Genomic DNA, 25489 nt, shown 5'->3' on the forward strand with positions numbered 1-25489 from the left:
GACTCCTGCATTGCAACGGATTGGACTAGAAGATGACCCTCAGGATCAATTCCAGCTCCAGTTCTGTGATTCTACAAAAGGCAGTGACTGGCCCAAGGTCACTCGGTGAGCTTTGTGGCCAAGTGAGAATTTGAACCCTGGGGTCCTAGTTCTGCACTCTAACCACTACACTACACTGCCTCTCCAACTGCCCCAAACCCTGAAGAGCTATTTCCAGGCAGACGAGACTAGCCTTTCCCAAGCTGGTGCCCTGCAGATGTTATGGACTAAAACTCCCACCGCTGCTTCCATTCCTGGTGGAAATTGTAGTCTAGAACATCTGGATGACACTTTCTTGGGGAAGACTAATCTAAGCAATGCATGGATCATTTGTCTGATTTTCCAGATGTCTCCTGGCCCATTGACTTATCTTCTACTGGATTCCCATCTGTCTCTCCCCCCCCCCCCACAATTTAGTTGTTTGAATTGACCCTTATTCTTCCTGTGCAAAATGGTTTATTAGTTGTTTGACCAGTGGAATACCACAGCTGTCTGCTCTTATTTAGGGGGAAACAATGACTCTTTTGTGTTAGGCTGAATCTTATCAGGCACACGCTGCAACATAATGAATGGGTGCAACTCCCTGAAGAGGGTTGTAGATGGGTCTTATCTGAGAGGGGGACCCTTGCAAGATGTGCGAGGATTAGAAAAGGGTGTGAGAGACATTTGGGAGATGCAGAAGAGGGCGTGGAGATGAGAGAACAAAAGTGATCCTGTCACACTGAACAGTATTGGCACAGACCCAATCCTAGGCATGCTTACTCAGAATTCCCAGTTGAACCTTATACACAGTTGCTCAGGAGAGAGCTTCCTTCAGCACAGTGGGTTTGAGTTGATGCGCATAGGATCGCACTGTACGTGTGTAGAGCATTGCAGCCTCAGTAGGAAACGGGAAGGAGCATTTTCAAAGAGCCTGATGGAGCTGGGCTTTTGGCAAAACTGATGCAACTAAGATTGCTGGAAGAAATATCAACAACCTCAGATATGCAGATGACACAACCTTGATGGCAGAAAGTGAGGAGGAATTAAAGAACCCTTTAATGAGGGTGAAAGAGGAAAGCGCAAAATATGGTCTGAAGCTCAACATCAAAAAAACGAAGATCATGGCCACTGGGCCCATCACCTCCTGGCAAATAGAAGGGGAAGAAATGGAGGCAGTGAGAGATTTTACTTTCTTGGGCTCCATGATTACTGCAGATGGTGACAGCAGCCACGAAATTAAGAGACACCTGCTTCTTTGCAGGAAAGCAATGACAAACCTAGATAGCATCTTAAAAAGTAGAGACATCACCTTGCCAACAAAGGTCCGTATAGTAAAAGCTATGGTTTTCCCAGTAGTGATGTATGGAAGTGAGAGCTGGACCATAAAGAAGGCTGATCGCCGAAGAATTGATGCTTTTGAATTATGGTCTGGAGGAGACTCTTGAGAGTCCCATGGACTGCAAGAAGATCATACCTATCCATTCTTAAGGAAATCAGCCCTGAGTGCTCACTGGAAGGACAGATTGTGAAGCTGAGGCTCCAGTACTTTGGCCACCTCATGAGAAGAGAAGACTCCCTGGAAAAGACCCTGATGTTGAAAAAGATGGAGGGCAGAAGGAGAAGGAGACGACAGAGGAGATGGTCGGATAGTGTTCTCGAAGCTACTAACATGAATTTGACCAAACTGCGAGAGGCAGTGGAAGACAGGAGTGCCTGGCGTGCTCTGGTCCATGGGGTCACGAAGAGTCGGACATGACTAAACGACTAAACAACAACAACGATGCACTGAGTCCTCCTTCCTATCTCTCCCACTGAGGCAATGTGTTGGAATGGTAACAGCTCATAGAATCATAGAGTTGTGACCACGAGGGTCATCCCTCTGCAATGCAGGAATTGCTTTGCCCACTGTGGGGCTCGAACCTGCGAGCATAAGATTAAGAGTCTCACGCTCTACAGACTGAGCAATCTTGTTGAGGGAAAAGAGGCCTGATGGAGCTGTTGTTTGACTCCAGCTCCCATCAACCCCAGCCAACATGACCAATAGTCAGGGATGAGGGGGACTGGAGGAGTTCCTCAGGAGGAGTTCACTAATCTTGTCCTAACTGCTGGACATGTGTAATAACAATAACAATAATTTTATTATTTGTACCCTGCCCATCTGGGTGACTTCCAACAAATATAAAAGCATAATAAAACATCAAACATCACAAACTTCCCTGTACAGAGCTGCCTTTAGATGTCTTCTAAAAGTTGTAGTTATTTATTTCATTGACCTCTGATGGGAAGGGTGTTCCGCAGGGAGGGTGCCACTACCGAGAAGGCCCTCTGCCTGGTTCCCTGTAACCTCACTTCTCGCAATGAGGGAACTGCCAGAAGGTCCTTGGGGGAGAACCTCAGTGTCCCTGCTGAATGATGAAGGTGGAGACGCTCCTTCAGGTATACAGGGCCGAGGCTGCTTAGAGCTTTAAAGGTCAGCACCAACACTTTGAATTGTGCTTGGAAACATAGTGGGAACCAGTGTAGATAACAGCGTATGATTGCACTGTTAAACTTACCATGGAATAAGCCCTATTGAATACAATGAAGCTTCTGACCATAGCAATAGCTCCCATTGTGGCATAGCTGGTGGGACTTAATGGATAAGGAACCAAACTTTTAGTGTCATTCTCCCAGTTCTGTGGATTCCCACATGACAGGGTGGATGTTGCCGGCCTTCACGTCTTGTTTGTAGACATCATGGTAACACAGAGTTGGTCTGCCTGAAGCCGGCTCCCCATAGAGCACATCCTTGGGAGAGATCCTGCCATCTTCCATTCCATGGACATGACCTGCCCCGGCTGCAACCCAACATGTCTCTACAGCCACAGCAGCCGCTGCGACCTTCCAGCAGCTTGACCTCACCCCCAAAGGGGCACTCCTCCATTATCTCCCAAGACAGACAGATGCCAACAGGTTCTGTCGAGTATCGTCCAATAGCAGGCACCTTCTGTTTAAACTTTTAAATGTTTGCTGGAAACATTTCTACGCTGCAAGGATTTTGAAAGAAAAAGCATCTGCAGTAATAGCAAGTGATATGTGAGTTAAGTGTTTTCATGTGCTTTTTAACGTAATTTGTGTGTAATTGTTGTAAACCACTTTTGATTTTCTTAAATGACATTTTAGCCCACGAGTATTCTTCATAAATAAATAAATAAATAAATTGATAGAATCATAGAGTTGGAAGGGACACTGATGGTCACCTAGTCCAACCCGCTGCAATGCCGGAATCCTGCCCACAGCCATCCCTGGGTGGCCTTGAACCGCCAACCTTCTGGTTAACAGCCGGTCACACTGACCCACTGAACCACAAGTGTCACAAGGCATAAAAGGTTACCCTCAACAGCTGGCCAGTACAGTGAGTGGGATGTAAATTCTGTTCAGAGTGTCTGGTTGGTGGTTAGAGGCCACCCTGGGAATCCTGCATTGCAGGGGGTTGGACCAGAATGGGGCCCCTTCCAACTGTACACATCTATGATTCTAAAGCCACAAAATGCATAAGATACGTGCTCCTCTTCATGTTTGTTCAGCAGCAAGCTCGAAGATCCTTCCGAGCAAGTTTGCAAAGAATTGCAGCCTTGCAGGGGTGCCAACTGGATTAAGCCCTGCTCCACATAATTGATCACGTGTTGCACCCCCAAAAAAATTTAAATGGCAATGCCCATCAACTTTGGAGAGGGCGGAAGCTGTCCCCCTCAAAAAAAAATTGGAGGAAGGGGAAGAAGAAGAGACCTCGGCCCCTGGAATTGGTTCCTCTGCAGGCTTGCGCCCCAAGCCGGAGCTAGCCTAGACGGCAGCCCGCCCCCTCCACTTCCCAGGCGTTTCGGTCATTTTCAATTCCGCCGAATGCGCTAAGCAAGCTCCGCCGCGGCGCTCCTTCGCCCTGGGGCACCGAAGCCTCTTCCAAACGGCCGCCGTCGGCCCGCCGCTCCCGGGAAAGTGACCCCGCGCGGGCTTCTAACTTTCCCTCGGTGGGCGCGGCTCCCTATCGGGGCGGGCCGGCCCCTCCCCCGCCCGCCGGCCCCTCCCCCGGGCAGGTTGCTCCCCCCACCCCTCGCCGGCCTCCGCCATTGGCCGCGGCGCCTGGCGTTCGCTGGAGGGGCTGCCTCGCTTGGTGTCACCCCGCGCTGCGCCGCCGGCTCAGCCAGACGCGCGCTCCGAGGGCGCACGGGCCGGGCGCACGGACTGTACGGGCGTTTTGGGTCGGCGGGGCCGCTTTGGGGTGGCGCCTCGCGGCTTCCTCGTGTCTCTCGGGCTGGGCTGGAGCCCGGCGGCGAAGGGGAAGCCGGGCAGCTGGCTGGGCGATGGCCCCGGAGCCGGGGGAAAACGCTGCCCGGCTGCTGCTGCCGCCGCTGCTGCTCCTGCTTCTCCTGCGGGCGCAAGGCGCGCGCGGCTTCGACGAGGAGGAGCGCCGCTGCGATGCCATCCGCATCCCCATGTGCCAGAACCTGGGCTACAACGTCACCAAGATGCCCAACTTGGCCGGCAACGACTGGCAGCCCGACGCCGAGCTGCAGCTCACCACCTTCACGCCGCTCATCCAGTACGGCTGCTCCAGCCAGCTCAAGGTGGGTCCGACGTCTCCTCCAACCCCGGCCTCTCCGCGCCCCGACTGGGCTCTTTCCCTCGCTCGCCAAACGCCCAGGGATTTATCCGGCCCTCGAGGCTGGTAAAGGGTCCGCTTACCTTGGGCTGCGCGCCGGCGGAGCTTCCCGCAGACGCTTCTCCTTGGGGAGTCGGCAGCCCTGAGCTGCGCGCAGTTCCCTCCCGATCCTGAGCCCACTTTACGTAGGAGGAGTAATCCCGTTCGGACCGCACCGGGCTTTAACGTCGGGGAAAACGCGCGCAAAAGAGAACGCCGCTCAGCCACTTCTGGGTTTTTCAAAAGGCTGGTGTTTTTTAGCGCCAGCGATGAGCCAGAAGTGGACGCTGCGGCTGGAGTGAATGCATGAGAGGGTCTCGGGGCGTGTGCAGAGTGCATTTCCCTTACCGCTGTGGGAAGGTGGTGATTCGTCCTCTGAGGGTGGGAGCGCACTTCACAAGCCTAGACGTGGGGGGGCCACGTGCTCGGGAGCGGAATACTTTCTGTTCATGCTTAAGGTTACTGTGGGCTGCTGGTAGGGCTCCGCCTCAGACCCAATTCTTCTGCCATACCTGGCGTGTTATTCACTGCTAGGATTAGGAAATGGTGAGTGTTCCCCACCCTTTCGAAACACACTCATGGCAGCAATGGAGAGCCTAATCCATTCCTGGGTGTTTCCAGACAGAAGGCTTTGGGGGGATCAGGTGTGCTGATTCAGCCGGGAGTCTGAAGCTGGCCAACTCTCAAGCAGGGCGGTGCGTTGTGCGTGCCATGCCCACCCTTCGTAGTTCAAACCTCAGACGAGGGGCTTATTGGATCCGAGTCCAAAAGGCTGGAGATCAGAGTTGCCTTTCTGCTTGAGTGTAAAGCCCTTTCGCTGTTTGATACTACTTTTTGCTCCTTGTGCCACCTGCCTCTTTGTGTTTTGATTTCCACCTCCTCCTTTGTCTCTTCCCCATTCTGCCGTGATGACCTGATAACGAACCTCTGGTGCCAGTAGCCCTAAACGCTCTGGGATCCCCGGTTCTCGGTAATCCAGCCTGCTGCCCCTTTCAGGTGTTCCCTCCCTCTGGCCCGGCAGTTTGGTGCAGAAGAGTTGCTGAGCCCTCCAGCGGCAGGCACCAACTTTAATCCAGCTCTGCCTCCGCATGCCTGGAGGTTTTGCTGGGCAGATGTTGCTAAGCCTCAGCTGGGCAAAGCCACCCCTGCAAGAAGAACTCCCCCAGGAATCCTGTTTGCCCTGTGTACCTGACCCCTTGAAACTCAGATACATACACCCCCAATTGCACAAGGACGGACACGCTAGACTTCTGCACAGCCCCAGGGAAACGTGTCTCCTTCTCCTTGAGCTGCTTTGTGGAACTTTGCACCAGATATAGACCATCTCCCTCCTTTGTAGAGCTGACCTGAGCCACGCAGACACACCTTCTGATTGCAGGAGAGTCTTCAGAAAGCGATGCTTCCCAGAATCTTGCATTCACTGGGGACCCGCAGCAGGTCTGCGGTAGACCTTCAGTTCTTTTCAGTGAATTGCCACGGCTCCCAACCAGTCCAACGCCCGCTTTGCTATACCTTGGCACAACCTGGCGCAAAGAGCCCAGAGGGCAGATAGTAGATGACATTTAGAAGAGAGGAAAAAACACACACAAAAAACATCCTTTGCCAAGTATCTCAAAGCAGCAGGTGCAATTGGATATTTACCCCCCTGGTGGGTGGGTGGAAGAGGGAGGGAGAGAGGAGAGTTCAAATTAGGAAAGCAAGACATTGAGACATCTTCGCGTGCTTTCTGAACCTGGGTTGCAAATTCTTGCCATCCAAGGTGAGGAGGGTGGCAGGTGCATTTAAGCCAACCAGGATTCAGCCCTGCCCCCTTCATTGCAGTTTTGTTTTGGTAATTCTCTGTTCAGTTGCAGTGAGGAAGGTTGTTTGCGCCTTTATTTTCCAACCTACCCGTGGGCAGTTAATATCTAACTTGCAACTCTGGAGTGCAAAGCCACAGTTCTAGAAACCTCTGTGCATTTCAACAGGTACTACACTTATTTCCTGCTTTTCCTCCATGGAGTCCAAGGTTGCATATGTAGTAGTTCTCTCCCGGCTCCCACCAAATTTTACAACAACCCTGCGAGGTTGGTTAGGCTGACCCAGGGGTGAGCTTCGTAACAGCAGCAGGGATTTTGGACCTGCTTCTTCCTGGAACTAGTCTGAGACGAAATGTCAAAGCTGCTTATTCCATTTCCCTTCTATTGTACGCAGAGCGGCTTGCAACGTAAGAATAAAAACAATCAAACAAGCGAGTTATAAAATATGCAACTAAACCACACTCTTCTGGGCCTGGAAGGAAACCGGAAGGCTTATGCAGACATGCGAGAAGGAACTTTTGGTGCAAACATTTCCACTGGGTGTGAATCTGCAGATAAGAAACCCACTTACAATAACATCTAAATCCAGGAGGGGCTGCCAGGGTGAAACGGAATATTCAAAAGATCTCTCCAGTTCTCTTTCGCTTCCCGTGTTCTCCCCCCTCCCTCTCTTGAGGTTAATTTACCCGTGAAGTCGGAAAGCAGTTGGCTTAAGAAACGATGGAGCTGAAATGGTCCCCCCCCCCCTTTCTGATTGGCAGGTTATCCCTGCCTGAATGTATGTTCCCTCTGGCAGCTCAGGAATTTGGACTGCGGCTCACACGGGAGAGAGTGCACTCTGAATTGGAGTTAATAAACAAAACGAGGAGCAGCTATGCCTGGAGTATTCCAGCTATTTTCACACCACTAGAGAGAGAATCTTTGAGTTGACTTCTAAATGGAATGTACTAAAGAAATGGGCAACTGTGCAGCTTCCAAGCGCAGGCGATGGCAAATGAAATGCTCGGTTTTTTCATGCAGTTAAAACAGCCTTGCAAATAAGCTCAGACAAGTTACTAGCCCACAGATATTTTTATTAGCCCACATTAGTAGCTGCGGCCTAAGATTATTGTGATGTTTTAAAGCATTCCTGCCTGGTCATAGGATCATAGAATCTTAGCGTTGGAAAGGGACCCCAGGGGTCATCTAGTCCAACCCCCCCAATGCAGGAATTTCAGCTAAAGCATCCTTGACATAGCCATCTCAGATGGTCATTGAGAGGGATTCTGTACTTACTGCTGGCAGCTAAAGCGGTTGTTTACAAGCTTAATTTTCCTTCCTTCTTTAAAACTGTTTCTTAATGGGAAGCCTGGTATTCTCTTGCATGTTTGGGAAATAAAGCTCTTTCAGAGTTTAAAGAGACAGGTTTAATTTAAAGCGCATAGGTCTTGGACATGTCACTGAGCCCTTGTCTGAAAAATGGGATTAATGAGACTATAAAGCACTTTGCTAGACTTATTCCCAGCAATACCAAAACTTCCAGAACCCTAAAAAAGGGAGAAAATCTGTCGAAACTTGGAAGTTATCCTGCCCATGCTCACTTCATAAATGCAGAGTTTTAAAATCTGTATCTGAGGGCAGAACTCAAAACTTGGGTTCTTACACTTGCATTAAATAATCCCCGGAAACAATAATAGTGTGGCTTAGAATCATGAATTGTACAGTTGGAAAGGGACACCAGGGGTCATCTAGTCCAACCCGCTACAAGGCAAGAATATTCCCTTTGATTCTGTTGCATGGGTCAGGCATGATAGCCAAGTCTTTCTAGAATTGAAGGAGGAGATGCTCTGGATGGAATTGTAGTCTGGGAGGGGGGAGATATATCATTGCCCTTTCCCATGAAATTTACCCTCTGTAGCATATTTTCTAGTTTGAGTTTATACAGTGGTGCGTCGGTTTCAGAACAGCGCTGTTTATGAACAATTCGGTTTACGAACTCCACAAAATTGGAAGTAGTGTCCCGGTTTGAGGACTTTTACCTCAGTCTAAGAATGGAATCCGAATGGTGGAAAGGCACTGGCGGTGGGAAGCCTCACTAGGGAAAGCGTGCCTCGGTTTAAGAACCATTTCGGTTTAAGAACGGACTTCCGGAACAGGTTAAGTTCGTAAACTGAGGTACCACTGTAGAGTGGTACCTCGAGTTAAGAACTTAATTTGTTCTGGAGGTCTCTTCTTAACCTGAAACTTAACCTGAGGTACCATTTTAGCTAATGGGGCCTCCTGCTGCTGCTGTGCGGCCGCCGCACAATTTCTGTTCTCATCCTGAGGTAAAGTTCTTAACCTGAAGTACTATTTCTGGGTTAGTGGAGTCTGTAACCTGAAGCGTCTGTAACCTGAAGTGTCTGTAACCTGAGGTACCGCTATACTCCTTAAAAATTCTTGTGTTCAGGACCAAACTAGATGTGCCTTGTCACACAATTTGGTGTTGCAGAGCTTTTTGTTTCGTTGTTTAGCAGCAGCTTAGCCCAGTCAGGACTGTTGTGTGGTGGGGGGTCTACAGTCTTAACCAGACTCCCCTCCCTGATCCTGCAATCTGCCATGGAAGGAGGAAAGGGACCATCACAAATAGTCAGAAGGCAGGGTGAGTCCTGACTGGGACAGTAGCAAAGGAAAAGGGATAGAAACTACCCCTTCTTGCAGGCCCAGCCTGGGACATTCCCCACAGGAGCCACCTATTTCTTAAACAAGCAGCTATGCAGCATCAAACTACATGATAAAAGTTAGGGTTTGCCTTATTTTAATAAGTGAAAATCCTGACACAAAATAAAATTGCCTATTTTTAAGGGAAATCGGGAAAAATGACATTGCTGGCATGGCTTGCCATACGTCCGGATTTTCCTGGATGCTCCTGCCAATTTCCACCTGGACACTGCTTATCACCACAGCATTCCAGATATGTCTGGGAAATTCTGGACGTATGGCAATCCTATAAAAGTCCCATCTAGTTTGGCCCATGGCCTTCAAGAATGAATGATGTGCTTTTTCTGTATGCATTTTGTGAAATATAGCTCTGTGCTGATCCTTGGTATGACCTTGGCCAAATCTTAAAGGGTGAGCAAAATGCACACTGAAGCTTTTGCAGCTGAACACTTTCAGGTTTATGTTCTGTATCAAAAAGCGATTCCCAAGTTTATTTTCCCTCAGTGGCTTGGGGTGGGGAGAGCGTGCTGGTGCCTACCTACAGCCTCCTAAAAGTTGTCTTGTCCTTTCTTTCCTCCCCCCCCTCTCTTCCAGTTCTTCCTTTGCTCCGTCTACGTCCCCTTGTGCACGGAAAAGATCGACACCCCGATCGGCCCCTGCAGCGGCATGTGCCTCTCCGTCAAGAGGCGCTGTGAGCCGGTCCTGAAGGAATTCGGCTTCTCTTGGCCAGAAACCCTGAACTGCAGCAAATTCCCACCGCAAAATGGCGACAACCACATGTGCATGGAGGGGCCAGGGGACGAGGAAGTGCCTCTTCACAGCAAGTCGCCCTTGAACCCTGGAGAGGAATGCCACTCAGTGGGATCAAACCCGGACCAATACATCTGGGTCAAGAGGAGCCTGAACTGTGCCCTGAAGTGTGGTTACGACGCCGGCCTCTACAGCCGTTCGGCCAAGGAGTTTACCGACATCTGGATGGCTGTGTGGGCTAGCCTGTGCTTCATTTCCACAGCCTTCACGGTCCTGACCTTTCTGGTTGATTCCTATCGGTTTTCCTACCCCGAACGCCCCATCATTTTCCTGAGCATGTGCTACAATATTTATAGCATCGCCTATATCGTCCGGCTGATCGTGGGCCGGGAGAGGATTTCCTGCGACTTTGAGGAGGCGGCAGAACCTGTCCTCGTGCAAGAAGGCCTCAAGAACACAGGATGTGCTATCATTTTCCTGCTGATGTACTTTTTCGGGATGGCCAGCTCCATCTGGTGGGTGATCCTGACCCTGACCTGGTTCCTGGCCGCAGGGCTCAAGTGGGGCCACGAGGCCATCGAAATGCACAGCTCCTATTTCCACATCGCGGCCTGGGCCATCCCCGCTGTGAAGACCATCGTCATCCTGATCATGAGGCTGGTAGACGTGGACGAGCTGACCGGGCTGTGCTATGTGGGGAACCAGAACCTGGACGCACTGACGGGCTTCGTGGTGGCCCCTCTTTTCACCTATTTGGTGATCGGGACCCTGTTCATTGCGGCCGGCCTGGTGGCTCTGTTTAAAATCAGGTCCAACCTTCAGAAGGACGGGACGAAAACCGACAAGCTGGAGAGGCTGATGGTGAAAATCGGGGTCTTTTCGGTGCTCTACACCGTCCCGGCCACCTGCGTCATTGCCTGCTACTTCTATGAAATCTCCAACTGGACTATCTTCCGCTACTCGGCGGACGACTCCAACATGGCGGTGGAGATGCTGAAGATCTTCATGTCCCTGCTGGTGGGCATCACCTCCGGCATGTGGATTTGGTCTGCCAAAACGCTACACACCTGGCAGAAGTGCTCGAACCGGCTGGTGAACTCTGGCAGGGTGAAACGGGGGGAGAAGAGGGCCGACGGCTGGGTGAAGCCTGGGAAAGGGAACGAGACTGTGGTATAAAGTGGACCAACGCACAGCGGGCGGACCTGCCGGGTGCGCTCTCTCTCTGCCTGTGGGAAGAGCCAGGTTCATGCGAGCAACTGCGGCAGGAACGTCGCAGTGGTTTGCGTGCCACGGAAAGGAGCTGTGCTTTTTGGGAGGTGGTGGGGAAAGGGCGCGCAGAGAAGGCCCGAATAAACTGCAAGGACTTGTTTGTGTGTGTGTGCTGTGAACAGCAGGGCTTTGCTCCCGCAAAAAAACAGCAACAAAGGGAGCCTGCAGAGGCTTTCAGAAGCTGTGAAGACAAAAAATGGGAACCGGTTGAAATGCAGCATCCTTGTGCCTTGAGGAGTCTTGGGACTTAGCACCTCCTAGTGACGCATCATGTGCCTTTTCTTTATTTTTCCTCACCCTGCCCTGAGTTGTATTTTTAGCTGTGTGTCTTGTGCAGGAAAGAATTTAGAAAGGGGATCTCTGCTGCTGTTGTTCTAGGGAACTCATCTTCAGGGCTGCTGGCTTCCAGGGACTTGAGATCCTGCTGCGCAAAGGTCTGCCGCCATGGAGGATTGGAAGGTGAACATTTGTCTTCCAGCACCTTCCCTGATGTCTGCATGCCGCTAGGGCTGTCAGATAATCGGAAGCCAAGCACAGTCCCTATAGTCTAAGCCAGCCTAGGACAACCTGGTGGCCTTCAGCTATTGCTGGGCTACTTTAGCCCCTGCCTGCACCCTGTGCTGATGGGAGTTGTAGTCCCAACAACGTCTGGAGTCCACAAGGTTGTCCGAGGTCAATCCAAACCATGAGTAGGCAGAAGGTAGCTTACTGGTAGATTTCTGAGATGTTTGCTGTTGGTCTGCAAGGACGTCTGACTCTTAGATGTTCAACCATAGTAGCAACACAGTGACCCTCCCTGAATTATACTGCTGAAATGAAGGAAGCTTGGGGTAACCCAGGGGTGTGTGTGTCTGTGTGGAAGGCCTGTAAGATCTATCCAATTCTGGGACTTGGAAGCACATTTCTGGGCTCAGATTTCTTTCGTTCTTTCCCAGTATTAGGTGTTCTACACAAGCTCCAGGTGCTGAACACCAGGATCTTAAGTTAAAAAGCAAAACCAAAGGAGATCCTTGAAACTTGCTGCCCCGTCGTCTCAGCAGTGGCACTGTCCCGGCTGTGAAGGTGCTGCTGCTTAGAAGAACTAGACAGGATAAGGTGATGTGATGGGTTGGCAGCATTGGGGTCCTGCTGGTGTATGGGGGAAGCCGCCCTCCACCCATATAGTTCCCTGTCCCTGCCACAGTGACATCACAGCCAGGAGGGTGCCTCTGCCATTTGTTCCCCCCTTCCTATGCCACTGCTGCCCAGTCCACAGCTATAAAGTTACTGGCTTGCTAAAATTCAGGCACGTTCACGATCCCATTCTTCCTGTGCTATAAGAAACCCCTGGCTTTACTTTGAGAATCATTCACTGAAGGACTGAAGTGGTAGACCTCTGTGGCTCAGGCTGCAAAGGCTCTGGGCTGCTTCCAGACAAGGGCCACACTCGCACCTTTAAAGTATTGGGACACCGCTTTAAACAGTCCCCCAAAGAATTCTGGGAGGTGTAGTTTGAGAGTTCAGTCCCTCTTCCCAGGGGCTCTGGGAATTGTGGTTCTGTGAGGGGGATCTGGGTGCTTAGGAGACGCCTTTCCCCCTCACAGAGCTACAGTTATCAGGGTTAGATCGGTCAACACCACTCTGAATAGTAACTCTTGAGAGGGGAAATAATTTTGTTTGGTCATGTCCGACTCTTCGTGACCCCATGGACCAGAGCATGCCAGGCACTCCTGTCTTCCACTGCCTCCCACAGTTTGGTCAAACTCATGCTGGTAGCTTCGAGAACACTGTCCAACCATCTTGTTCTCTGTTGTCCCCTTCTCCTTGTGCCCTCCATCTTTCCCAACATCAGGGTCTTTTCCAGGGAGTCTTCTCTTCTCCTGAGGTGGCCAAAGTATTGCAGCCTCAGCTTCAGGATCTGTCCTTCCAGTGAGCACTCAGGGCTGATTTCCTTCAGAATGGATAGGTTTGATCTTCTTGCAGTCCATGGGACTCTCAAGAGTCTCCTCCAGCACCAGAATTCAAAAGCATCCATTCTTTGGTGATCAGCCTTCTTTATGGTCCAGCTCTCACTTCCATATATCACTACTGGCAAAATCATAGCTTTAACTGTACGGACCTTTGTTGGCAAGGTGATGTCTCTGCTTTTTAAGATGATGTCTACGTTTGTCATTGCTTTTCTCCCAAGAAGCAGGCGTCTTTTAATTTCGTGATTGCTGTCACCATCTGCAGTGATCATTTCTTCCCTTTCTATTTGCCAGGAGGTGATGGGCCCAGTGGCCATGATCTTCGTTTTTTTGATGCTGAGCTTCAGACCATATTTTGCGCTCTCCTCTTTCACCCTCATTAAAAGGTTCTTTAATTCCTCCTCACTTTCTGCCATCAAGGTTGTGTCATCTGCATATCTGAGGTTGTTGATATTTCTTCCGGCAATCTTAATTCCGGTTAGGGATTCATCCAGCCCAGTCTTTCGCATGATGAATTCTGCATATAAGTTAAATAAGCAGGAAGACAATATACAGCCTTGTACTCCTTTCCCAATTTTGAACCAGGGGAAATAATAGGCGTCTCCTAACAATTCCCAGCATCCTTAACAAATGACACCTCCCAGAATTCTTTTTTAAAGTGCTAGCATGGCTCTTAAACATGGCAAGTGAGTTATTGCTTGGATCCTGTGGGCTTCCATGGGAGCCAAGCTCAGCTCAACTTCGGCCCAAAGCCTCTGTTTTTTAAATGAATGGTCTCTGTAGTTCTGCAGCTGTGTGTCTTGCAAGGGGTTATAGCTGAGCAGGTTGGATCTGCACATGTACTGTGTCACTAATGTTCCCAAGAACTGATCTACCACGTTCAGAGTAATTTTATGGGGCAGCCTTGGTTGGACTCTACCATTTCTAGCTGCAGTTGCGAGACTAGCTGTCTAAATACCCATGATCATGTACGACATCCCTCAAATCTTCTTGCATGTAGAAAGCTAGCACCTCAGGGAGAGTGCTCGGCCCGAATCTGTCACCTTGATGGGCTAGTTTTCTTTCTTTCTTTAAAGGCCAGGATTTAGGGAGCATCTGACATGCAACTCCCACCTGTTGTCCGAAGAGGTTACAACCTCGATAGAGGGCGTGAGCATGTGGTTGCTCTCAATGCTCAGGTCAGCTTTTGATAAGTCCATTTGATAAGATCCATTCATGCAAGCTGTTGGGTTTAATGGGATTTGGATGGCGCCGTCCTTTGGGAAATTCACCGTGTCCTCTTGCACGGTTCTTGTTTCAGCGAGGCTTTGTGCGAGAGAGTTCCCTGCTTGGCTGTGCTTGTTGGGAGAGACAAAAAAGTTGGAAACTGAGAGCCTAACCTTAGCTTGCAGCTAGATTCCCATCTCTCTTCTCCCTCTCCTATTCCCCGAATCTCTTTCAGTCTTCCCCCAGCACTGATACATGACTCTGCTGTTCCCAGTGTCACACACTCTCCAGTCTCAATAAGAAAAAGTCCTCCTTTATTTTTATAGTCGTCTTTCCGTCTAGAGCATGCGGGTTAATAAGGAAAAGTGAGTGGAGGGTCATTTCTGACAATTGGCTTATTCAGAGACTGTTTTGTTTTGGTTTCTTTTTCTCTCCTTGCCTTGCCAACCCCCCCTCATTCTCCCCCCCCCTTACCGGCCACCGCCGCCCCAGGCCCTCCAAGTAAACCTATCAGTCCTTCCCCGGAGACCCATTGCATTAAGCAATTAAGGCTTAATATATTTCACTCTGTGTGATTGCATCTGTGTCGACGCCGGTCTGGGCAAACCGAAATGTTAAGTTCCTTGGCAGCTTTGCCTCTGCACAGATCAGTTGCATAATTTGTGTGTCAATTACAATTAAAAAGACATTCTCCAGCCATGAGACCAGGGGGTACAGCTGACTCACTCCGAACCAAAATGAAAGCGCTGTTTGTGCCTGCGTGTCTTTATCAGTCTGAGAAGAATGTGAGTGCGCACTTTTCTTGTCTTTAGCTAAAAGGGTGAGCTGCCCCCTCACCCCACCTGCCCTGTTACATGACCCCAAGAGAATAAACCTGGCTATTGCTCGGTGAGTAATGCCATCTTAAAGCTAGGCAGCCAAGTTCAGTGAAGCAATATTTAGCTGGTGGGAGTTTGATGACTGTAAACTTGCCTTTAGCCTGTAGGCAGTTGGCAGAAGCCGCTCAGATGTTTGTCGGAGAACAGAATGTTAATGGTTGCCCGATTGCCTGGCGGGCAATTGTGTTCACAGCACGGCTTGCCTTCCTTGTGTGGGCCTTGAATTCAATAGTTTTCTTCTTGCGTCCCTCTTCTGTGCATGCAAAGTCCTTGCTCTGATGTGCAAATGTTGCGCATGGGTGGCACATACCATGGAGAGCAGCCGGGAGGGGGAACCTGCGGTCCCTCCAGATGTTGCTGAATCCCAACTCCCATCGTTACTGACCTTGGCTGTGTTTGCAATGGGAGATGGGAGTCAGAGTCCCAACAACAAGCAGAGGGCCATAGTTTCCCTGCAGGAGAAGGAGGTGCCACTGTATAGGCACATGTGCGAACCAAGTGCTAAAATAATATCCCTTCCTCCCCAGCTGGTACTTTTGGGTTGGCACCGCAAGCACAGAGCTGGGAGCGTGGAGAGCTGTGCATGTCAACTGCTGCTCTCACTAGGCTCCTTTTAAAAAAAGAAAAGCAAAACTTTCCAGTCCAGTTTGGCTGGTGATAGAAGGAGTTGCAGCAATATTTTCCCCTCTCCCTTTCCAAAGATCATTCAAGTGCCTCCTTCAAGCTGCCTGGATCAATGCATATGACAGATTGGTTCTGCTGAGTGCCTTTTAAAAAAAGCATCTGCTCAAACCTGTTGGTGCTTGAGAGTCTACCGTAGTTTCCGTTCTCCCTTTTCACCCACTCCAGTGTCTACGTCCGAGCTACTGCTCCAGAGGTTATTTCAAGCCCACCTGCGGGTTCCTATGTTGCCAACAATAGCACAGTGCATGGAATTGACCCGGTGCTCAGATGCTAGTTTCTCCCCAGGATGAACGGTGATTTTCTTCTGCCACAGCTTTAGACACCGGCTGCATTCACATGGCATTTTATTCCTTTTTCACAACTTCCCATTAACTCCTAAGCTCTGCATTCTATTTGAGCTTTTGCAGAACTTTAAAAGTCACTTCTGGACCTATTGTGCAACATTGTGTCTGTGGTATTTGCTTCCAGAAAAATAAACCTGTTTGCAAATACAGTTGTACCTCAGGTTGAATGCGTTTGGGGTGAGCGCATTCAAGTTTCGCTCCACGGCAACCCGGAACTAATGTGGAGCGCATTACTTCCGGTTTCGCCGCTTGCGCAGACACTCGAAATGGAGTCATGCGCAGAAGTGGCAAAAAGCGACACATGCATGCGCAGATGTGCCGTCGCTAGTTATGTTTGCTTCTAGATATGAATGGGGTCCAGAACAGATCCTGTTCGTATCCAGGGGTACCACTGTACAGTGGTACCTCGGTTTACGAACTTAACCCATTCCAGAAGTCCGTTCTTAAACTGAAACCGTTCTTAAACTGAGGTGTGCTTTCCCTAATGAGGCCTCCCGCCGCCGGTGCCCTTCCACTGTTCAGATTCCGTTCTTAGACTGAGTTAAAGTTCGCAAACCGGGACACTACTTCTGGTTTTCCGGAGTTCGTAAACTGAATAGTTTGTAAACAGGGCCGTTCTTAAACTGAGGTACCACTGTAATATGGATGCTTAGGGCACAACTTGCACCACTATATTCCAAGAAGTGGCTTGATTTTGTGTCATCTGAAAGCTCAAAAATAATGTGGAAATTAAAAGTTAGGGAAATGTGATGTTGGGCTAGGCTGCCGTGTGAATGCAGTCAAAGCAGATTTCCTCCAAAGCTCAAACCCATTTGCTCCTAACATGCTTTCTCCAAACTGAGGGGTCCACAACCCCCATCAGCTCCACCTGGCACAGGTTTCCAAAGCATCTTGAAGACCCCTCAGTAAACTCGCAAGCAGAATCTGAGCACAACAGCACTCTCCCCACTTGTGAGTCAGCTGGACTAGCTCAGTCAGTAGAGCAGGCGACTCTTAATATCAGGGTAATGGGTTCAATTCCCAGGTTGAGCAGAAGACTCCTGCATTACAGGGGGTTGGTCTAGATGACCCTAAGGGTCCCTCTGAACTCTACAATTTATGATTTTCAACAACGTGTATAATGAATAAAGAACATAACCATCCTGGCAAGTGACCATCAATGATAATTTCCACTTGCTATCACTGGAATTACTATTACTAGGCACTACCAAAAACCATTACAGTGGTACCTCGGGTTAAGTACTTAATTTGTTCCCGAGGTCTGTTCTTAACATGAAGACCTCTTTAGCTAATGGGGCTTCCTGCTGCCGCCGTGCCATCGGAGCACGATTTCTGTTCTCGTCCTGAAGCAAAGTTCTTAACCCAAGGTAATATTTCTGGGTTAGTGGAGTCTGCCCTGAAGCATATGTAACCTGAAGCATATGTAACCCAAGGTACCACTGTACATGGCAGGTGTGGGGGGTTTGATGACCCTTCACATAAACAGTATCATGCCTGGATCCCACATCCCGACTGTTGTGTGTGGGCCCGGGAAGGAGATATCGCTGCCACGTATTTGGTGCGCAGATGTATCTACTGGTCCCTGGGGTAGGTCCCTCTCTCAAGTCCTGGAAATGCAGTTTGGTGTGATCAGAGGGGCTCTGCCCCAGAAACCCTTGCAAATCTTGCGTCCTTAATAAATAAATTCTAAGGACCCCATGGCTGCATCTGTGTTGCTTGCGAATGTAGAAATGGCCATTTGTCTTTTGGGCCCTGATCTGTGCATGACTTCAGAATAAAGGAACCCTGAAGTGGCGAGAGAGGACTAGAGCATTTCAGGCTGCAGGTGTGAGCCCACCAGTGCTGAATGTCCTCTCCCCCCTCTTGCTCCCTGCAGGTTTTTGTTTTTTTAAAGGCATATCAGAGGATGAGTTGAGCACAGCTCATTCCTTCCTGTGCTGGCTTTCTGTTGCTATCTAGCTTCTGGATAGAGGGAGGGGTCTAGGGTTCAAATTTGCTCTCCCCAGGCCAACACACCCTTTGCCACACCTGCTTTTGCACCGTCCTCTCGTGTTTTCTCACGGCTGGAATGTGCATTGGATCATTCTTCTCGGTTTCCTAGCTAGAGAGGGACATGCGAGCGCAAGGAAGCTCGCCCACTGCACAAAATCCACCTCTGTTGCTCTGTCCCCCTCCCACTCCTGGCAAGTGGCCCCCAGGAGGTTGTCCAGAAGGAATGTGGCCCTTGAGTAAAAAAAGGTTCCATCTCCCGTGTCATAAAAGGACATTTAAAAAAAAATTGAACCCCTGCCTGTGCTCTGAAATGGTACAACCGTTTTCTGCTCATCTCAAAATTCCTCACACCTCTTTTCTCTGCAGGTCTGGAGTAGAGCTGAATGATCAGACTTTTGGGTTGTGGCTTTCATTTTTATGTATTCATTCATTCGGTTTTTTTTTTATTCATTGCTATTTGTTTTTCTAACAAGAAAAATACGACGTTTCCAAGATTTAAGCACCTTTACTTCCAATCTTACTTTTCCTTTAATAAAGTTCTCTTCTGTTCTGGAGCAGTTTCTCCCTCCTTTTTGCCCTTTCCTTGCTCCCGTTAAAAGTAATTGTCCTAAAACAACCAGGTTTCTTAAGCTGTTTGGCACACAGGTACATGTTTTATGTTACTCACCTTCAGGACGATAACTGCTTATCCCTGAAACTTTTTAAGGTAAATGGACACTGATATATATTTTTTCTTTGTTGGTGATTGTACAGAAGAGTTAACTACGTCTATTGTAAATTTCTAATTTATCATTGTACAAAAGACCCCAAACTTTGCTATTTAATTTTTGTATCAAAATAAAAAGAAAATGTTTTTATTAATATGACGAAGTGGTGGCAGGTTCTTTTCCCTTCACAATGAACGCTGAGGGAGGGTGAGGTGAGGATTTGAGTGTTCAAACCCTTTAAAAGAGCCGCGGGGGGATTGTGTTTTGAGGTCATCTGCTCCAGCCCCACTCAAATTCTAGAAAACCATCCTCAGCAGATATTTCTGCAACTTATTTGAAGACCTCCAGGGAAGGTGTGGTGAGACAGAGATTACCTTCGGTACATAGTCCAGCTGTTGCAGTGGGTCCAATGAAGAAGAAGAGTTTGGATTTGATATCCCGCTTTATCACTACCCTAAGGAGTCTCAACTCCTTAGGGGATGTGGGTGGAGCTGGGGGTTAAACCACAGAGCCTAGGACTTGCCGATCAGAAGTTTGGCGGTTCAAATCCCCGTGACTGGGTGAGCTCCAGTTGCTCGGTCCCTGCTCCTACCAACTTAGCAGTTCGAAAGCACGTCAAAAGTGCAAGTAGATAAATAGTTACTGCTCTGGCGGGAAGGTAAATGGCATTTCCATGTGCTGCTCTGGTTCGCCAGAGGCAGCTTAGTCATGCTGGCCACATGACCCAGAAGCTGTACACTGGCTCCCTCGGCCAATGAAGCAACCCCAGAGTCGGTCACAACTGGACCTAATGGTCAGGGGTCCCTTTACCTTTACTAAGGAGTCTCAAAGCGGCTAACAATCTCCCTCCCCTTCCTTCCCCACAACAAACACTCTGTGAGGTGAGTGAGGCTGAGAGACTTCAGAGAAGTGTGACTGGCCCAAGGTCACCCAGCAGCTGCATGTGGAGGAGCGAGGAAGTGAACCCGGTTCACCAGATTATGAGTCCACCACTCTTAACCACTACACCACACTGGCTTTCAATGGTCAAGAAGGCGATTTCTGCACCTGCTGTGGAGGGAAGTGAGACGCAGATGAGGCTCAGTGACCTGGGAGGGTAACCCATTTAGGAGAAGGAAAACACCGATCCTAGAATTCCACCTTGCAGGATATCTTCAGGAGAAGAAAAGGCTCAGGAGTAAACCCTTCGCAAATCCAGAGTGGAATCCCTAAGACAGTTGAATGGCGCCTTGTATTTCTCCTCCTGGCAACTCCTGCAGCCAAGCTGGGGCCAAACGTCTTGCTCTGCTTTCCTTTGGACCACCTCAGCGAGGCCAAGAGGGGGGTGGTCATCTTGTCACATGGACAACCCAGGACCTCCACACACACTGCCCAGGCTTGCACCCCAGAGAGGTCACTTTGGTGCTGTTGAGGTTTGACTTCACCCCTGGCAGCACACTCCATTGTCTCTCAAGACAGACGGGTGCCAGCAACAGGTTGCAAGTTCTGCATTTGTTCCCTGGACAACGTGCCACCTAGTCATCCGGTCTTATCAAAACACTTGTTTGATAGAGATCTATGTTAAGCTGCCTTCCTTTTAACTTAGAGCCGCCGTTCGTAATATAAGCATGTCGTGTTCGAACCCAAGAGGAAGAAGTGACCGCATTTAGCTAGCGCCTGTTAAGAAATCGCCCCGCCATGTCTCTATTTGCATTAGCCTTTAGCTAATTTCCTGACGGCTACTCCCATTTCCTGACGTTCATTCTAAGGAAGAGACACATCCTTCCTGAAATTCATTTGAAAGCCGGCTTTCGCGTTAGTACTGAGTAGAGCAAAAAGCAGAGCTAGGCACTGTCAGAGCAGCCTCACGCTGACGGACGTGCAGACTTTTGAGCACCATAGAGCGCTTTCTCCAGGCAGAATAAGAACGCACTACCAGCCCACAGCTTTGTCACTTTTCTGCACCATTTTGCAAAGTTCTATATCACGTCCTCGTGAAAATTCATCAGCATTCTGGTGCACCCATGTCCTAATGTATACATCCCCCCCCAGCAATTTTCCCGCTATAGAATGCTTTTATACATAAATGTGTACAAGGATGTTTATATGAATGGAAAGTTAATAAAATCTATGCATTGGTGAAAATACAGATTTTTTTAAAAATACACACTTATCCTAATAAACATTATTGTGTATTCTTTTTGGTTGGATAACTGCACCACAGAATTCAAATAATTCGGAGAAGTGCAAATTGGAAAGGGCCAGTCAGATGGGTGGCATATAAACAATAAAATTATTGTTATTGTTATAATTGCATTATTATTTCAGGTTGGTTGTCTGAAGCAAATTCCACCACACCCCATTTTCAAGGTGCTTTCCTGACCCAGCCATTCACATATATGTACCCTGGAGGACTATTGACATGTTCAGAAATGTGAGACAGGGTTGCACCATAGAGCTACACTCCCCGGTAGGGAACTTCTATTAAGTGCTCCAAGTGGTGGCACTTGCATTGGTAGATATTTTATGCGTCTTAGTTGGTTCCTGTGTCATTTCAGATATGCAGGTTTGATGGAACCCACCTGTACCCAGTGGACCCTGGGGCAGTTGAGGATTATTAACTGGTGCAAAACACCATACTTTCAACATTAGGACAGTTCACACATTAAACCGAGTGTCCTCAAGCAGATGAGATGCCCAGGTTGTATGAGCATATGTGTGAACAGGCCTTAATCCTAAGAAGGCTTCTAGGCATACTGTGATATCAGAATATGCAACAGAGTCTTTTCTCTGGAAATCAGTATGTTAACAGCTTGCAAATTTCCGCTTCCAAGCGCTAGATTTTTTGATGTAAAACAAGAAATTGGTGACATCTAGTGGTGGTCTCCACTATTGCTCAGTAACATTTCCCTCACCTCATGAGAAAACTTCGGGATAAGAAAAGGCTGAGGAATAAACCCTTCAAAAATCTGGAGTGGGGTCTCTGTTATGGTTGGATGTTGCCTTGTACGTCTCCATCAAGCAACTTCTGCAGCCAAGCTGGTGCCAAATGTATTGCTCTGTAATGCGGGTAGCGCTGTGGTCTAAACCATTGAGCCTCTTGGGCCAATCCATTACATTAGCGAGGATTCAGGGCTCAGGTGATGCATTTCTCAGCGATTTGTCTGCAACACCCTTCCAGAAGAGAAATGCAAAGGCTCTTGTCTTATCCTCCTAGGGGTATAAACAAATCCTTTCCCCTTTTCTGCCTTTCAGCAAGAAAATAAGTTATTTTCTTTCTCCCGCCTTTGAACCATGATCAGTCTCTCCTGCTGGAAACCCTGCTGAAACCACTCCTTTCTCTCTCTCTCTCTTTTTCTCAGTTCATCTCTATTGAATTAAAATACATAAACTGTTGCATCAGGGTCTCCACTCACCACACACAGGAGGGAGGAGAACCCTGAACAATGGTATGCCAGGCCTTATATAGACTTTCGAAATTGACCAAGACCACCCCCTAAAACATCATACAAGCATCATAGAAGGAGGCGGTCTACAGCAGAAATCCTGCCTGCCTGGATACCTGATAATGGCCACTGATTGCATCACCTGGGCAGCCTGGCCATACTTTTGCGATGATTAATACTTTAGTTTCTGAATCCAGGTCACAGGCTCACCCTATTCATACAGAAATACGCCCTTAAGACAGGATTTGCAAGTGAAAAGACAATGGGAAGGCTTTCTCCATTTGTCTCCCTTACTGCAGAGGAATATTTGAGGTCATTGGGAGAGTCGAAAATGGCTTCAGGATTGCTGTCTCATACTATTTCAGACACGTGGTTCATATATTTAGATATGTGTGCATTTTTGAATATTTATTCTACATTTGAGACCTTAACATTCTTATAACACCATTGATCGCCTGATTCTCGGCAAACTTGCCTAATCCTCTTTCAAAGCTCAGTTGGTGACCATCGCTGCTGCTTGTGGAAATGAGCTCCACAGCTCAACTATACGCTGCTAATTTCTTTTCCAGGGCTCTGAAAGGAAAGAGAAAAATTAACATCGACTTGTGTTGTTCAGCAAAGCAATTGCAACAGAAAAAAAAATAGCCACCAATAAGACGGTTCTCTTACTTCACAGTGGACTCTTCAGGCTTTTACCCTCTCAGAAAAAAGGATTTGAGGCTTTGCAAAAGATTCCAATTAACCCCCAGTTAAGGAGAAGAAGGTCTAAGGCCTCTGGAGGACCAGCAGATTGAAGGACAACACAGGGAGGAGGCAATCAGGATGGAAATCTTCACGTCAAAGCAAAGCCCCAATTGCTACACAAGAAAGTAATGTTTGAGACATTCTCACTGTTCAGGCTCTTTGTTCCTGTTTCATTTGATGGGCAAGACTTGCAAATCAAAATAATCCTTCAGTTTTCTTTACCGCCAATAGAAAACTTCAGGCTCCAGGCGCCTCTCTATATGCAATATTCAAAACCGAAAAAGGTTTGCCCTGCAGGCAAGTTCTTGGCTGCTTAAAAATGTAGACGTGTAATAATCATTAGGAGAGATAAGGGGAAGTTTTTCCTTGGACCACATTCCATTTTAATCTATTTTAACTTGGAGCTGTTTAAAAATGTTTTACATTTAGCCACCTTGGGGATCTGAATTATGGTATACAGTGGTACCTTGGGTTAAGAACTTAATTCATTCCGAAGGTCCGTCCGAAACCTGAAACTGTTCTTAACCTGAAGCACCAATTTAGCTAATGGGGCCTCCTGCTGCCGCCGTGCCGCCAGAGCATGATTTCTGTTCTCATCCTGAAGCAAAGTTCTTAACCCAAGGTACTATTTCTGGGTTAGCAGAGTTTGTAACTTGAAGTGTATGTAACCTGTAGAATATGTAACCTGAGGTACCACTGTAATAGGATAGAGGTAATACTGAATAAATAAATTGGGGTTTTGCCCCAAGAGTATGTGATGAGCCTGCATAGTATTGTACTGTGAGATTTCTTTATTGAACACATCAAATAGTCACCTCCTTTCCCCCATATTAGGCCACTGTTCCTCCTTAAGTTCATCCTCCTCTGAATTTTTTTTGAAACCATCCTCGAATGAAGGGATAGCAAAGGGGAAACTTCAGGATGAAACTGCTGAACTGGAATGAATCAAGAAGTTCAATTCTATTCATTTGGGTCTGAATGGAGACGACGGTTTCCTGCTCCACTACAGATGTTGCTCTATCAGTAAGTTGATTATCGTCACCTATTGCTCCTGTTTTGAAAGGTTGCCCTCCTTAATTCTAACTGAATTGCTGCAGTCTGTACTCTTTGCAGTTACATTTCCCTCTGACCTTCTGGACTCTTAATCTTAGGGTTGTGGGTTCAAGACCCAGGTTGGGCAAAAGATTCCTGCATTGCAGGGGGTTGGACTAGATGACCGTCGTGGTCCCTTCCAGCTCTACAGTCCTATCATTTCTGTTCTATGATTCAAGGCTTGCAGTTCCCTCCCCATATTTATATTGTGGCACCGGCTTTGTTTCTCACTACTTTAAAATCTTTTGCTCTACATCTGGTCTTGATGGTGGAGTCACTGTCAGGAGTTCAGCCTACACTCGAGTAGGACCCTGGCAGAGACACATGCCCGACTGGCACGTTCCCTCCCTCCTGGTCGATCGTTCGGGAGCTTCATAAGGTTTCTTCAGCCTGAACATCACAGTGACCGATGCCAACAGACATCGGCACACTTAGGGATCCGCAGAGTTTGTGCATCATGCATAACAGACCTCAGAAACTCAGCATTTTGGCTAATCTATTTTATTTACATATATACACACACGGAGCACTGTAACATGGCTCCCTCTCTCTCTAGCATCAGACAGCAAAGAGAAAAAGAACAAAGGACAGTAGTCCCACTTCACGGAACACAGTAACACAAACATCCTGTCTCCGTCACTTCCCACTCTGTGGAGTCAAAACATATGCCATCATGTGAAAGACAACAATCCCATGACTGCAATCATGGAGCAGGAATTCTAACAGTCACATCCAAGAGCAGGTGAAAAGCTATTAGTTCCACCTTGATGGAACTAATATTGGCCACCACAAGTGTTTCAGCCTCTGGGCTCTTGGGCATTTCCCCAGCTATTATGGGAGACTGCATTGTGATTGGCTGGAGACCGCCAGCTGTCAATCATGACACACACGCCCCATCAGAAACTCTTAAAAGCGGACAGTTGTATCAGCTGACCATCAACACTTGAGGAGACCAGATGCCTGTCTGTAAGTAGCTTCAGTAGGATAGGTAGCCTCTTAGAACTAAACTGTTCTACAGTTGCAACTGAAAATATTCAAAATAAAAAAACCCCATTGCAAATCAGGTTTATTATCAAGATTTACAGACTTTCAGCTGCTTGCAATGAGCAAATCAAACAAAAGCAATTGAAATAGCTAAATACAACAGATGGTTGAAGTGGTTCCCCCAAATTTAGCTAAAAATGCAGCTTATACATATTGGAAAACCAATAAAAAATACTGGAGTATCAATAAAAAATATATTTTAAAAGTGCAATTTATATTGGCTTCTCCAAT

The 25489-nt window shown here is 48.2% G+C and overlaps 1 protein-coding gene and 1 long non-coding RNA gene across 2 annotated transcripts in view; both read left to right on the plus strand.

Annotated features, from left to right (window-relative positions):
* LOC309369432 overlaps positions 1 to 19107 on the plus strand; it is an 86783-nt gene extending 67676 nt beyond the window's left edge. Inside the window, exon 2 of the long non-coding RNA XR_014168127.1 lies at positions 17688 to 19107. This is a non-coding gene — a long non-coding RNA (uncharacterized lncRNA). The remainder of the gene's footprint in view (positions 1 to 17687) is intronic.
* On the plus strand, positions 4161 to 11294 carry FZD4 (frizzled class receptor 4). The gene is made up of 2 exons (XM_081909905.1): positions 4161 to 4625; positions 9772 to 11294. Exons 1-2 carry the CDS (start codon positions 4362 to 4364, stop codon positions 11101 to 11103), a joined length of 1596 nt encoding a protein of 531 aa, XP_081766031.1. The 5' UTR covers positions 4161 to 4361; the 3' UTR covers positions 11104 to 11294.
* Positions 19108 to 25489: the final 6382 nt, after the last annotated feature.

This window comes from Podarcis melisellensis (genome assembly GCF_964234715.1).
Source record: "Podarcis melisellensis genome assembly, chromosome: 4".
NCBI classification, from domain to species: Eukaryota; Metazoa; Chordata; class Lepidosauria; order Squamata; family Lacertidae; genus Podarcis; species Podarcis melisellensis.

Coding starts and splice junctions, on each gene's coding strand:
- FZD4 (XM_081909905.1), top strand. CDS start 4,362: ATGGCCCCGGAGCCGGGGGAAAACGCTGCCCGGCTGCTGCTGCCGCCG. Junction 4,626..9,771: donor GCTGCTCCAGCCAGCTCAAG/GTGGGTCCGACG, acceptor CCTCTCTTCCAG/TTCTTCCTTTGCTCCGTCTA.